The sequence below is a fragment of the Ovis canadensis genome, chromosome 24, assembly GCF_042477335.2.
Source record: "Ovis canadensis isolate MfBH-ARS-UI-01 breed Bighorn chromosome 24, ARS-UI_OviCan_v2, whole genome shotgun sequence".
Taxonomy (NCBI): domain Eukaryota; kingdom Metazoa; phylum Chordata; class Mammalia; order Artiodactyla; family Bovidae; genus Ovis; species Ovis canadensis.
The window spans coordinates 43,672,416-43,687,974 of NC_091268.1; the positions used below are offsets into that span (position 1 = coordinate 43,672,416).

General features: G+C 39.0%; 1 protein-coding gene across 4 annotated transcripts in view; it reads left to right on the forward strand.

Annotated features, from left to right (window-relative positions):
- Positions 1–15,559, forward strand: part of LOC138429655 (S-adenosyl-L-methionine-dependent tRNA 4-demethylwyosine synthase TYW1) — a 143,080-nt gene that overhangs the window by 123,969 nt on the left and 3,552 nt on the right. Inside the window, exon 16 of one of the 4 annotated variants that reach the window (XM_069571408.1) lies at positions 559–727. The exons of the other annotated variants lie outside the window; for them this stretch is intronic. Coding sequence (XP_069427509.1) covers positions 559–582 — 24 coding nt within the window. The 3' untranslated portion in view covers positions 583–727. Of the gene's footprint in view, positions 1–558; positions 728–15,559 lie in introns of those variants that run through there. 4 annotated transcript variants of the gene reach the window in all.

The window sequence follows — 15,559 nt, forward strand, 5'->3', positions numbered from 1 at the left end:
ATCATACGTAGATTCATTTAATCACCACCACAATCAAGTTACAAAACTAGTCTGTTGCCACAAGGATCCTTATACCCCTTTTGAGTCCAACCTACCCTCCATCCCCAACAACCTGTAAGGTCTGTCAACCACTAACCTGTTTTCTGTCTTTATAATTTTGTGATCTTGGGAATCACATATAAATAAAATCATGAAAATGTGACTTTTTGAGGTCAACATTTTTCACTCATCATAATACCCTTGAGTTCCATGTGACTCACTGCACATGTTAATAGTTTATTCCTTTTTATTGATGAGTACTATTTCATGGTAGGGTTGATACACCATGGTTTGTTTAACCATTTAACTGTTAAAAGTTTTTCCCTCCTTTGGGCCGTTGCCGTTTAAGCTGCTTTGAACATTCTTGTACAGGTTTTTGTGTAGATGTAAGTTTTTGTTTCTCAGGGCTAAATGCACGGGAATGTAATTTCTAGGTCATATAGTAAGTGTATGTTGTAGGTTTTCTTTAAAAAAAAAAAGTCAAACTATTGTATAGACTGGCTGTATATTATTTTATAGGTTTCCCAAGTGGCTCAGTGGTAAAGAATCCGTCTGCTAAGCCGGAGATGCAGGTTCGATCCCTGGGTTGGGAAGATGCCCTGGAGAAGGAAATGACAACCCATTCCAGTACTCTTGCCTGGGAAATCCCGTGGGCAGAGGAGCCTGGTGGGCTACAGTCCATGAAATTGTAAGATTCAGACATAATTTAGTAACTAAACAACAACAAAATACTATTTCACATTTCTGCCAGCCATGCATGAAAAATCCAGTTTCTTTGCATCCTAACCAGCACCTAGTGTCATTTTTTAGGTTAGCTGTTCTAACGGGTTTGTTGTGATATCATTGGATTTTAATTATTTACATTATGAACATGATCTGTCTCTATTTAGATCTTTGATTTTGTTAAAAATCATTTTATAGTTTTTAGCATATAAGTCCTGTACTTTGTTAGATTTATGAAAAGAAAATGAAAGTTACTCAGTAGTGTCTGACTCTTTGCAACCTCATGGACTATATAGTCCATGGAATTCTCCAGGCCAGAATACTGGAGTGGGTAGCCTTTCCCTTCTCCAGGGGATCTTCCCCACCCAGGGATCGAACCCAGATTCTCCACATTGCAGGTGGATTCTTTACCAGATGAACCACAAGGGAAGCCCAAGAATATTGGAGTGGGTAGTATATTCCTTCTCCAATGGATCTTCCCAACCCAGGAATCAAGCTGGGGTCTCCTGCATTGCAGGTAGATTCTTTGCCAAATGAGCTATCAGGGAAGCCCTAGATTTATACCTAAGTATTTTTCTGTTTTAGCAATTATAAATGGTATTATGTTTTTAATTTCAGTAGCACATGTTCACTGAATTCTGTAGAAATAGGATTAATTTTATAACCCTAGCCAATCTGCCTTCTTGTCTCTACCTTTCAGAGTCTTCTTATATTTGTTTTATATATAATATCGAGGGGTTTTAGCTGCAGAAATACAGTTCTCATCTGGAACCAGAAGTCTTATGACTACACAGTTTTGACATTTATACTTTTTGTTTATCTCCCCAGTGAATAGTAATACCAGTACACCTGGCACTATTTGTTATTAGATTATTTCCATGTAAACTCATTTTCTTTTCTTACCTTTAAAGTGTCACCCAGTGTGATTGCACAGCTGTGTCTGTCGTGTTACTGGAAGATTTTTTTTCTGAAACTTGTATGAAAAGATCTTTTTCTAATCCTAATCAGATCCCATCAAATCCCATTTAATAACTAGGCTAGCAATTTACAGATGAATGCCTTTTTAAGGGTACTAAAAGCCGAGTTATAACCAAAAGACAAACAAAGGAAAGAAATGGAAAAAAAGACAAAAACAAAATCCACAAAACAGATCATTTAGTCTACAAATAATTTAGAGTGGGCACTGATTATTCAACATCCTCATTGTTTATGGTGCCAACTCCCAGTTTATTATTTCTCTGCTGTAGTTTTGAAACGCGTGACATCTTACAGAGTGTGCAAGAGAAAAGCCTAAACATTTATTTGATTTTAATGGCCTTTACAATCAAGTCCTTTCAGCTTCATTTCATGCCTACTCCTGGGGCCTTGACAAGGCCCTGCCGTATTATTTTCTTCCTCTTACGTGTTTGCCCAGCTAAGGCTTCTCTACTGCTAGACCTCCTCTCCTTATCTCACCTCACCTGATGAACTTCTGTTCTTTAAAACTATAAAACAAACCTCCTTGGGGACCGCTTCTTTCAGAGCTGTGTGCACATCTATAAGGCTGTTTTCTCTAAGAAGCCAAGGTTCTTAAACCCAAGGACTGTCATTCCCAGCACTTCCTAGAGTACCTGGTACATTTTAGGTTCTTAGTGTTTGTTTAGTAAATTAGCAAACTCTTTACCTTCATTTTCTCTCCTTATTCATCATCTTGCCTTCTGAAATCAGAGACACTGTCCCATCTTCCTTGCTAATTTTGGTAACCTATTTCCCTTCTTTATCATTTATTTACTCACTCAGTCATTCAGTGAGTATTTATTCTGCCGAGTTTGCTATTTTATAGGTCTTCAGTAACCTGCTAGTTGTCAAATCCAGTTGTTTTCCATTTACCATTACTTTTTTTCCTGCAGCAGAAAATTGGTGCCCATTTGTATTTTTGAAAGTCTCTCCTGCCTACTCTACTGTACTTTCCTGATTCTAGTAAAGTTGGCTAGTGAAAATAAGAACATTGCCAGAAAGTGCAGCATTTCTTTACCAATTTCAAAAATTTGAAATTCTCTGTGAGCCAGGAAAGCTCAAAATGTAAGGTGAATCTTTAAAAAAAAAAAAGAAGAAGAAAAAATCTAGAGTGATCCCAAGCACTGGTTGACTGTATATAGATGACCTTTCAAGGTCCTGTATTAAATTTGTAAGATTTTCACATGAAATAGCCTCTAGAGGGTCTATTATAATTTGTACCCTGTCCACTCCCAGAATACTCTGTGGTCATTTGCAGTGCAGTGATCTTGTCACTGCCATATGCTCCACTACATGCAAAGCATTTTTTTAAAAATTCTACTAGTGGAATTTTTCGGAGAAGGCAATGGCACCCCACTGCAGTACTCTTGCCTGGAAAATCCCATAGATGGAGGAGCTTGGTGGCCTGCAGTCCATGGAGTCGCTAAGAGTCAGACACGACTGAGCAACTTCACTTTCACTTTTCACTTTAATGCATTGGAGAAGGAAATGGCAACCCACTCCAGTGTTCTTGCCTGGAGAATCCGAGGGACGGGGGAGCCTGTTGGGCTGCCATCTGTGGGATCACACAGAGTCGGACATGACTGAAGCGACGTAGCAGCAGCAGTGGAATTTTTTAAATGGATGATTGTTTTAAATATCTTTATAGAACAGTTTTATCGTTCAGAAGCAATGTTTAGGCTAAACATTGATGTTGATAAGAAGTAGATTCTTAAAGTAGGTGGAAGAATAGGTGGGTACTTCATAAAGTTGACTGAATGTCTCTGACTTTGAACAAAGGAAAGATGAAGAAGACTCAAATTAAGATCAATATGTCAGCATATGCTAGTTCCAGGGTTGAGCTGGAGAGACACAGAGAGGACTACAATTCCACGCAGGAGATCATTGGCAAGAGGAGGGCCAACCTGGCCGTGTGCTTTGGAAGGGTCAGGAGGGCTCAGCTGGAATAAGGAGGCACAGTCAGCCTTCTGTTTCTGGGTTTCCAGCCTCACAACCTAATAAATGTCACCATGATCCTGTCAGTCTGCAAACTAGTAAGACCATGATGAGTCCAACACACTTTGATCATTTTAGTTCAGAAACTGAAGTTCTTTCAACATATTCGCAATACCCCATTAGAGTGGATCTCTGCCTGTGCAAACCAAGTGGTGGGTTGTATGCACGGCTTGCAGAATCTACATAGCATTGCTTTAAAACTAACTCTTAATTGTTTAAAAACTAGACTTTATATTTTAGTAGTTTGAGATTTACAGAAAAGTTGAAAAGATAGCACAGAGAGCTATTATATACCCTGAATTTGCCTGTTATTAACACCTGTATTACAATCAGTGAACTAATACTGATACATTATTATTAACTGAAGTCCATAGTTTAGATTTTCTTAGGTTTTACTTAATGTCCTTCTGTCCCTTACCCTGGATGATCCCATCCAGGGTAACACATTACATTTAGTTTTCATGTTCCTTTATGTACCCCTTGGTTATGGCAGTTTCTCAGACGTTCTTTAATTTGATGACCTTGGCAACTTTAAGGAGTACTCATGAGTATTTTGCAGGATACACCACTACTGAAGTGTGTCCAGTTTTTTTCTCATAAGACACGCATTGTAGGTTTTTAGAAGATCACAGAAGTAAAGTGCCATTTTCATCACATCATGTCAAGCTCCCTTTATTTTGACCTTGATCCACAAGCTGTGGTAGTGTTTGTGAGGTTTCTCCCCTGTAAAATTATTCTTCCCTCTCCTTTTCTGTAGGAAAATTATTCTTTCCCCTCTCTCCTTTGGAAGGAAGCCTATATTCAGCCCGTATCAAAGGAGTGAAAGTTAAATATATGTGCAAATTATTTGGAATTCTTCTACATAGGTTTGTCTCTTCTTCCTATTTATTAATTTATTTAATCGTTTTTATATCACTGTAGACTCATGGGTACTTATTTTATAACTTTGGGTTGTTATCCAATTCAGCCTTATTACTTTTGCCCACATTGTTCTAGCTTTGGCCACTAGGAGTTCTTTTAGTTGGTTCCAATGTTTCTTTTATCCCCATTAATATGTGTGTGTGTGTGGCGGGGGGGGGGGGGGGGGGCGGTGTGTGCAGGGTGTGAGGGGCAGTTTTTGTTCATTCTGATCACTTTCCTTTCTGGTACTTCAGGAAACTTCCAGGCTCATCTTGTATATTTCTTGCCTCAGTCCCAAAGTCAGCCATTTTTCTCAGGAGCTGTGGCTTCTATTCTTGGAGAATGGTGTTAGAAATCAGAAGGTGAAGATGTGCTCATTGTTTGGGATATTGTTTGTTTTAGACCCTCTTAGATGACAGAGCAAAGAAATATATATGTATATATATGTATACACTAACTTTTGTATATACACATGTAGGAAACTATTTCTATATGTACCTTTTGTATCTGTATTAAGCTGAATGTACTGTTGTCTCAAACTCTTACTACCATATAACTCATTCTGGCATCCTCTCCTTGCTTATTTGTTTTATTTTTTTTTATTTTTTTTTTATTTTTAGTTTTTTATTTTTTAAATTTTAAAATCTTTAATTCTTACATGCGTTCCCAAACGTGAACCCCCCTCCCACCTCCCTCCCCATCCTTGCTTATTTGTAAATTCACACCTCCAAGAGCGAGAATCTAATCCCAGCTCCTATTATCAGTCAGCTATTTAATTGTTCAATTTCAGTTTACAAGTATGGCAGTAACAGAATTTTTAACCCTAGCATACAGCGTTTATATGTAGTTTCTTTTGCCTTTAGTCTTACAGGCTCCACTTATTTTCAAAGTTACTTAAGTCAGTACCCTTTCTACTCCCTTCCCTTCACTGAAATTGTTTCACTAATTTGTAATTTGTTAGATTCTCTTGTCACAGTCTGTACCTCTTCCTGGTTTCCCCTGACCTCCTAAATGATTTTTTAAACTTAAACCACTCAGTATTTATGCTATAAAGCCCTATAGATTTTGAAAAGCACATATTGTCATGGAAATGTGATTGAACGTTTCTTCTTATGCTTGTTTGTCGTCGGTATATCTTTGGGTAGGTGGTCAGATCTTTTGCCCATTTTTAAATTTGGCTAGTTATTTTGTGATTGTTGAATTTTAAGAGTTTTTAAAATGCATTTTGAATATAAGTCATTTATCAGATATGTTTTACAAATATTTTCTCCCAGTCTACATGACTTGACTCTTCATTCTCTTAACTATACCTTTCTCAGAACAAATGTTTCTCATTTTAATAAAGTCCAGCTTATCAATGTTTCTTTCATGGTTCACGTGATCAGCAAATAGAGACAAGTTTACTTCCTCCTCTCCAATTTTGATACCTTTAATTTTTTTCTTGCCTGATTGCTCTGCCTAGGACTTCTGGTACTGTACTGAGTAGAGTGGTGAGAATAAGCATCTTTGTTTTGTTCCTGATCTTAGCAGAAGAACTTTCTGCCTTTTGTCATTGATTATAGGCTTGTCTTGTATGGCCTTTATTATGTTGAAATATACTTCTTCTCTTCCTAATTTGCTAAGAGTTTTTTTCATGAATGAATGTTGAATTTTATCAGATGCTTTTTTCTGTGTTTTTTGAGATGATCTTACAACTTTCAAACGTACCTTAGACCTAAACATAAAATATAACACTGTGAAATTTCTAGAAGATAACAGAGGGCATTATTCCCTTCCTCCCTTCCTCTCTCTTCTTTTGCATCTTCATTTTCAAAACCACTTGTTATGGCTACTGTAGCCCCCATTTAGCTCAAGCATCCAATGCAACTTGATTCAATCTCAAGTGCCAAATTCTCAAGAGAAGTCTTGCCTATGTATGAAATTATATCATCTCTGAAGAGATAATTTTACTTCTTCATCTCTTGCTTGGATACATTTTTTCCTTTTTCTTGCCTAATTGCTCTGTCTAGTACTTTTATATATGTATGCCTGTTGATCTAATTGATTTATTGTATTGATCAAATTCTTTTTTCTTTAAAAAAAAATTTTTTTTTAAATTTTTATTTTTACTTTATTTTACTTTACAATACTGTATTGGTTTTGCCATACATTCACATGAATCTACCACGGGTGTACATGCGATCCCAAACATGAACCCCCCTCCCACCTCCCTCCCCACAATATCCCTCTGGGTCATCCCCGTGCACCAGCCCAAAGCATGCTGTATCCTGCACTGGACATAGACTGGTGATTTGATTCTTACATGATAGTATACATGTTTCAATGCCATTCTCCCAAATCATCCCACCCTCTCCCTCTCCCTCTGAGTCCAGAAGTCCGCTATATACATCTGTGTCTTTTTTGCTGTCTTGCATACAGGGTCATCATTGCCATCTTTCTAAATTCCATATATATGTGTTAGTATACTGTATTGGTGTTTTTCTTTCTGGCTTACTTCACTCTGTATAATTGGCTCCAGTTTCATCCATCTCATCAGAACTGATTCAAATGTATTCTTTTTAACGGCTGAGTAATACTCCATTGTGTATATGTACCACAGCTTTCTTATCCATTCATCTGCTGATGGACATCTAGGTTGTTTCCATGTCCTGGCTATTATAAACAGTGCTGTGATGAATACTGGGGTACATGTGTCTCTTTCAATTCTGGTTTCCTCGGTGTGTATGCCCAGCAGTGGGATTGCTGGGTCATAAGGCAGTTCTATTTGCAATTTTTTAAGGAATCTCCACACTGTTTTCCGTAGTGGTTGTACTAGTTTGCATTCCCACCAACAGTGCAAGAGGGTTCCCTTTTCTCCACACCCTCTCCAGCATTTATTGCTTTCAGATTTTTGGACCACAGACATTCTGACTGGTGTGAAGTGGTACCTCATTGTGGTTTTGATTTTATTTCTCTAATAATGAGTGATGTTGAGCATCTTTTCATGTGTTTGTTAGCCATCTGTATGTCTTCTTTGGAGAAACGTCTATTTAGTTCTTTGGCCCATTTTTTTGATTGGGTCATTTATTTTTTTGGAATAGAGTTGCATAAGTTGCTTGTATATTTTTGAGATTAGTTGTTTGTCAGTTGTTTCATTTGCTATTATTTTCTCCCATTCAGAAGGCTGTCTTTTCACCTTGCTTATATTTTCCTTTGTTGTGCAGAAGCTTTTAATTTTAATTAGATCCCATTTGTTTGTTTTTGCTTTTATTTCCAGAATTCTGGGAGGTGGATCATGGAGGATCCTGCTGTGATTTACGTCTGAGAGTGTTTTGCCTATGTTCTCCTCTAGGAGTTTTATAGTTTCTGGTCTTACGTTTAGATCTTTAATCCATTTTGAGTTTATTTTCGTGTGTGGTGTTAGAAAGTGTTCTAGTTTCATTCTTTTACAAGTGGTTGACCAGTTTTCCCAGCACCGCTTGTTAAAGAGATTGTCTTTACTCCATTGTATATTCTTGCCTTCTTTGTCAAAGATAAGGTGTCCATAGGTGTGTGGGTTTATCTCTGGGCTTTCTGTTTTGTTCCATTGATCTATATTTCTGTCTTTGTGCCAGTACCATACTGTTTTGATGACTGTGGCTTTGTAGTAGAGCCTGAAGTCAGGCAAGTTGATTCCTCCAGTTCCATTCTTATTTCTCAAGATTGCTTTGGCAATTTGAGGTTTTTTGTATTTCCATACAAATCTTGAAATTATTTGTTCTAGTTCTGTGAAAATTATGGCTGGTAGCTTTATAGGGATTGCATTGAATTTGTAAATTGCTTTGGGTAGTATACTCATTTTCACTATATTGATTCTTCTGATCCATGAACATGGTATATTCCTCCATCTATTAGTGTCCTCTTTGATTTCTTTCCTCAGTGTTTTATAGTTTTCTATATATAAGTCTTTAGTTTCTTTAGGTAGATATATTCCTAAGTATTTTATTCTTTTCGTTGCAATGGTGAATGGAATTGTTTCCTTAATTTCTTTTTCTACTTTCTCATTATTAGTGTATAAGAATGCAAGGGATTTCTGTGTGTTGATTTTATATCCTGCAACTTTACTATATTCATTGATTAGCTCTAGTAATTTTCTGGTGGAGTCTTCAGGGTTTTCTGTGTAGAGGATCATGTCATCTGCAAACAATGAGAGTTTTACTTCTTCTTTTCCAATTTGGATTCCTTTTATTTCTTTTTCTGCTCTGATTGCTATGGCCAAAACTTCCAGAACTATGTTGAATAGTAGTGGTGAAAGTGGGCACCCTTGTCTTGTTCCTGACTTTAGGGGAAATGCTTTCAATTTTTCACCATTGAGGATAATGTTTGCTGTGGGTTTGTCATATATAGCTTTTATTATGTTGAGGTATGTTCCTTCTATTCCTGCTTTCTGGAGAGTTTTTATCATAAATGGATGTTGAATTTTGTCAAAGGCCTTCTCTGCATCTATTGAGATAATCATATGGCTTTTATTTTTCAATTTGTTAAAGTGGTGAATTACATTGATTGATTTGTGGATATTGAAGAATCCTTGCATCCCTGGGATAAAGCCCACTTGGTCATGGTGTATGATCTTTTTAATGTGTTGTTGGATTCTGATTGCTAGAATTTTATTGAGGATTTTTGCATCTATGTTCATCAGTGATATTGGCCTGTAGTTTTCTTTTTTTGTAGTATCTTTGTCAGGTTTTGGTATTAGGGTGATGGTGGCCTCATAGAATGAATTTGGAAGTTTACCTTCCTCTGCAAATTCTTTTTTAAAAAATTAATTATATTTATTTTTAGCTGTGCTGGGTCTTTGCTGTGGCCTGTGGGCTCTCTCTGGTTGCAATGCACAGGCTTCTGTTGGGTAGCATGGGCTCTAGGACATGGGCTCAGTAGTTGTGCACAGACTTAGTTGCCTTGCAGCAACTTGTGGAATCTTCCTAGACTAGGGGTTGAACCTATGTCCCCTGCATTGGCAGGTGGATTCTTAATTGCTACATTACCAGGGAAGTCCAAGTCCTTTGTTTCTGTAGTTGTCTTTTGTTTGGTTGTTCTGTACACTATTCAGTATGAGATATTGAAGTCCCCAACTATTACTGTAGAACTGTCTATTCCTCCCTTCAATTCTGTCAATATCTGCTTCATATATTTTGATGATCTGTGATTAGGTACATAAATGTTTATAACTGTTATATTGTCTTGCTATATTGAACCTTTTACTGATACATAATGTCTTTGTCTCCTGTAATGTTTGTGATTTGATCTATTTTGTGTGATATTAGTACAGCTACCCCTGCTTCCTTTTGGTTACTATTTGCATGGAATAGCATTTTTCATCCTTTGCCTTCCAACCTATTTGTGTCATTGGATATAAAGTAAAGCTCTTATAAACAGCATATAGTTGGATTATGGGTTTTTTAAAATCCATTTCTCCAATCTCTTATTTTTTGATTGGAGAGCTTAATCCATGTACACCTCTGATCAGAAGCAGCAGTTAATGGTCAGAAGACAGATATCCAGTGTTTGAAGGACACAGTCCTCAATGTCCATTCTGTCTTCCACAGGTTGCTCCAGTGACGTGTTCACAGCTGCCTGCTGGGGCGGGGGGCGGGGGGGGAGCTGTCTAAACTGAAATTGACTGAAATTAGCTGCAGTTTACAGTCCAAACTTTCCCCTCTAAGTTACAAGCTTTCAGTAGACTTCAGGGTTCCTAAATAGTTACGTCAGACAAGATTCTGCCAGTATAATTTTTGTCTGGGTTGAGAGAAGTACTCTTAATGCTTCCTACATCACCGTCTTCCCTGAATCCTGAACTCGTATGTTTTAAAAGTTTATACGTAGTTTAATTCTGAAATTAATTGACATTGCTGCACCCCTTCAGCATAATACAAGGAGTTACTAGTACTCTTCCCTGCAGTTAATGCATATATTGATGAATGCATGTAAATCCTATTTGCAGCCTAGTTTTTACTCCTCGGTACAGTTTCCTTCTTGATGACCTAAGTGGTAAACTTAGTCTTTTTTCACCTCTGACACATCTTTATTTCATTTTGCCCTTGCATGAAGTATTTCCTTTCAGCACTTTAAAAGTGTCATTTTGTTGTCTTCCAGCATAATCTTTCCATTATCTTGTAGCGTCTTTCACCATCAGTGAGCTGTCTGGTGTCATTCCTTAGTATCTGCTGATAAACTCAACAACCAGTAACATTTATTAAGGTCACTTGGATTACACTATGCATGCATTAATTCATTGACTTCTTACAAAAGTCTTATGAGTCATGCTATTTTCCCTCCTATTCCAAAGGAAGAATCTCAGGCTGAGAAAGTACAAATCTTGTCCAAGCACAAATAGGGCGCAGTGAGAATTCAATTCCATATCTTTCAAAATACAGAGCCTACTTTTTTAAAAAATTATTTATTTTTGGCTGGATCAGGTCCTGGTTGCATCATGAGTGATCTTCATTGTGGCACACAGGCTCTCCAGTTGTGGCACATGGGCTCAGAATTGTATCGTGCAGGCTTAAGTTGACCCATGGCATGTGAGATCTTAGTTCCACGATCAGGGATTGAACCCCATCCCCTGCACTCGAAGGTGGACTCTTAACCATTGGACCATCTGAGAAGTCCCACAAAGCCTTCTTTGGACCACTATATTATGCTGTCTCTCAAATGCCACAGAGCAGTCAGAAAGAGGGTGGGGAAACGGAAGTGTCCCTGGGAAACAGGGTGTCGATTCCCATCCCCCACTCATCAGACACCATCTCCTCCAAGATCATCATAACTGAAAAAGTTTTTGCCGAATTTGAGGCCCTGTAGGTAATTAAGCACCGATCACAGAGGCCTCCCTCTTGGATGTATTATAAGCTCACAGTCTGTAAAGGGAGGGGATGAAGAGCTGTCACCTCCCACACCTTCCCCTCTTGGAATGAGAAGGGAACTGTATGTCTCCATTAGGGTTTGTGCAGTGTTTTCCTTACAAACCTACTGACTGAATAGTTCCTCCTCTGTGTTACATGTGGAACTCATTCTTATCAGAGGCCCTGAGTGTTCCAGGTAATTACTTTCAGAAGAATGTCAGAGAAAGTTGGCAATTTGGTGACACTACCTAGAGGACTTAGTGCTACTCCAGAAGAATGGGGGATTAAGATGAAAACTCCAGAAACTGAGTTTCCAGATAAAAATGTTTTAATTGCCCTTGGATAGATCTAGAAATCAGTTGCATCGTGGTTTTACCTCTCAAAATGGTTCCCCAGGCAGCTGTGCCATGGAAGTGCTGCTCATCACCAGTAAACTCAGAGGAAGATGGCCCAGCATCTCACTGTGGCAGGCAAGTCAGGTCACTTTGAAGTCTGTCTTTGGGATCTTGGCTTCCTCTTACCCAGAGAACAGACAATGCATTTGTAACTACAACAGGTGAAAACAGAACTCATAACTCTGGGAAATTCAGAAAGCATTGACGTGGCACCCTTTGGTGTGTATTGCAAAATCACTTCTCCCTCTAATGACCCTGGACTCCCTCTGCTCCTTCCAGTTAACATGTATCAGTACTTCTGAGATCTGAGGTCTGATAGAGCCCCTCTTCCATCCCTTGCTGCTGCTGCTGCTGAGTCACTTCAGTCATGTCCGACTCTGTGTAACCCCAGAGACAGCAGCCCATGGGGCTCCCCCGTCCCTGGGATTTTCCAGGCAAGAACACTAGAGTGGGTTGCCATTTCCTTCTCCAATGCATGAAAGTGAAAAGTGAAAGTGAAGTTGCTCAGTTGTGTCCGACTGTTAGTGACCCCTTGGAGTGCAGCCCACCAGGCTCCTCCGTCCATGGGACTTTCCAGGCAAGAGTGCTGGAGTAGGGTGCCATTGCCTTCTCCGTTCCATCCCTTAAGCAGTGCTTTTCTAGTTGTTTGGTTCCTGAGTATTACTGTATGTTTGGAGGAGCCAACCAGAAAATAATTGATACTGAAATCACATAAAAGCCCTGAAGTGTGAAAATGCAAGTGGTATGTGTGACTCTTATGTTTGTATGATTGTACTTTGTTCTCTGTATGTGAATTGGTGGGGTGGGGGGGGCGGTTGTTTGTGATTCTGCATGGATTTGCCTCTTCCCTTAAGTGCTGGATTTGAAGAACTCTTGCAGCTGGGTGACCTCATGTCCCTGCATACTGAACCTTAAACTTTGTGATTTGAGGTTTCATTCCCCTATTTAGGCAGCTCTGTCTTTCAGCTTTATTTGTGTGCCAGTCATACTAAAATTTGTCCTTTTAGCTTCTGCCTTTTGCATGGAACACTTTGACTTTTTTCTGAGTTATTATTCAATGTGATTATTCTCAGATTGTTTTGAGAAGGGGGCAGGTGTCAGAAAGTTTTGTCTTAGGACTCTTATGGCTCAGTGTTAATTTAAGAGTGACCTGCGGTTTTAGACTGAAGGTTTATGTCCCTTGAAAATTCCTGTGTTGAAGGACTAAGTATGGCCTTATTTGAGATGGTGTCTCTAAGGAAGCAGTCTCTAAGGAAGCAGTTAAATGAGATCATAGGGTGAGTCCCTGATCAGATGGGTTGGTGTCCTTATTAGTAGAGACACCAGAGCACCCCCACCCTAATCCCCTGCCATGGAACCTTAGTAGAGAAGATGGCATGTGGAACCTTGGTGAGAAAGGGGCTATCTGCTGGAACTTTCACCTTAGATTTCTAGCATCCAGAGCTACGAGGAAATAAACTTTTATGATTTGGGACACCCAGGCTGTGTTATTTTGTTACACAGCCAGGCAAACTAATATACCAACCCTTTGTTACATTTACTTGATCTGCTAGTTTGTTTTCTTAGACGTTGGCAATCTAAGAAGAGTTGTCAGATGTTAGGTTATAATTATCATATCCTTGCAACTAATTTCTTCCCTTTTAAGACCCGGTAAAGTTTTATAGTTAGAAGAGACCAGATCTTCAAACTGTAATAGGAGTTAGGAAATCAGTGCAGTAGGTTGCAGCTGGCAGTTTTTTAAATGAAATACATTGCCTCTAGTTTTATGAAAGTTGTATTTCCAGAGTACGTGTGTGTTACTGTATACTAGATCAAGATATAAAATCTGTTTCTTACTGTAGGTTGTGGCAAAAGAAGATTTTTAAATCTGTTGCTCTAATCTAAGATAATCTTTCAGATGCTCTTAAAATATCCATGGCAGGTGATTATTGTTAGAATTTGAAGGAAAAGGAGGACCAGAATTGTGGACTCTGAGAGTTGAGTTCTGGCCTAGAGATCTGAACCCCAAAAGGGAAAGATACAGGGGAGAGGAGAATAAGTTAGGTATATTCATGAAACCAGCAGTCTTGGGAGGGTGGGGATGGATGGGGGAAGTGGCTACAAAGGCCAGTATAATGTTCTCTTGCTGGACGAGTTCAGGTTACAGTGAGGTTCCGTGGCAGGGGACTGTCATGGTCTTCCAAAGGGATTCGGGAGGACTTCCCAGAGCAAAGGGCATTTATGAAGAGACTTGTTTGTTTAGTCACTCAGTCGTGGCTAACTCTTTTGAGACTCCACGGACTGTAGCCCACCAGGGTCCTCTGTCCATGAGATTTCTCAGGCAAGAATACTGGAGTGGGTTGCCATTTCCTTCTCCAGGGGATCTTCCCAATCCAGGGATTGAACCCGCATCTCCTTAATTGCAGGCAGATTTCATTACTGCTGAGCCACCAGGGAAGCCAGCTTGAGTCTTAAGTCAGCGTTAATTAGATATACAAAACAGCATGGGGGTCACATGAGGGGTTAGGTAGCTCATTGAACAGCCTCCAGTTGGAGATTAGATATTTAGACCGTATGTTCTAGGTAGCAGGGCTCCATTCTGCTATAAACATAGGCATCTCAGGCAGTCTGCAGAAGCTGGCAACAGCTAAAAGTGGACTCAGACAATCAATCAGCTGGCAGACTGTTGCCAAGTCCTAGAAGCGAGGACCTGCCTTAGGGCAGTGCCAGGATGCGGCTGTGGAAATGCAGCAAAGGAAGAATCAGTGAGGCCTGACCATGTTTGGGGTGTAAGAGGCCAGGGAAGGGAGGGGCACCTTGACTCGTTTTGAGGTTCAGCACCCAGAGAGAGCAGTCATTACTTGCCTAGCAGTGGAGAACATTCAAGAGCGGTCAGCCTTAGGAGGGAAAGTGATGAGGAGATGTGGATCTTACATCCTGAGCTGCAGAATTCATAGAGCTCTTAGGGCAGTTTTTTAACAAATGGCCTTCCTAGAAGAGCATTTCTCATGATTCATAGGTAAAATTTTCCATTTGTTTGGCTGTTTTTTTTTTTCCTTTAGAAAGCTCTCAACAGTTGGGTAAAATATTAGATGTTATTTAAATTCAGATTTTATTATTCTAAATCCAGGAACTTATATATTTTCAATATTTTTCTCAGCTAGAACATGAAATTGTTACTTACCTTGACTCATAATCAAGTTTTTTAAAAAGAAGGTGGCCAAACAAGGATTTGTCTGTTTATAAATCAGGCATCGATGTATTATACATTTACATGATGAAATGCCAGGTGGTTGCTTTGAATTAAAAGCCTTTGCAATTCAATTTGTACTTCCTTCAGAGCCTCCTCAACCCACTGTTTTCTTTATTCGTGGTCATTATTCTACAGTGACTTTTGAGAAGTAGTTTCTTAGAAAGAGTACAGATTAGATTATTTCTCTTTATTGAATTGAAATTCTTAACCAGGCTTTCCATTACTGAACTATGGTATCCATATTAGGCGAAAAAGGCTAGTTGGATTCATTAAGGTAGTGTTTCGGAATTAGAGTCATCCATGAAAGATTCCGTAACAACTCAGGCAAAATTTAGTAACAACCATGAAAATTCATACGAGGGGAAAAGTGGCAACAAGAGGAATTTGAATTACACATGATAATGCCAAAAAACTTCGTTAAT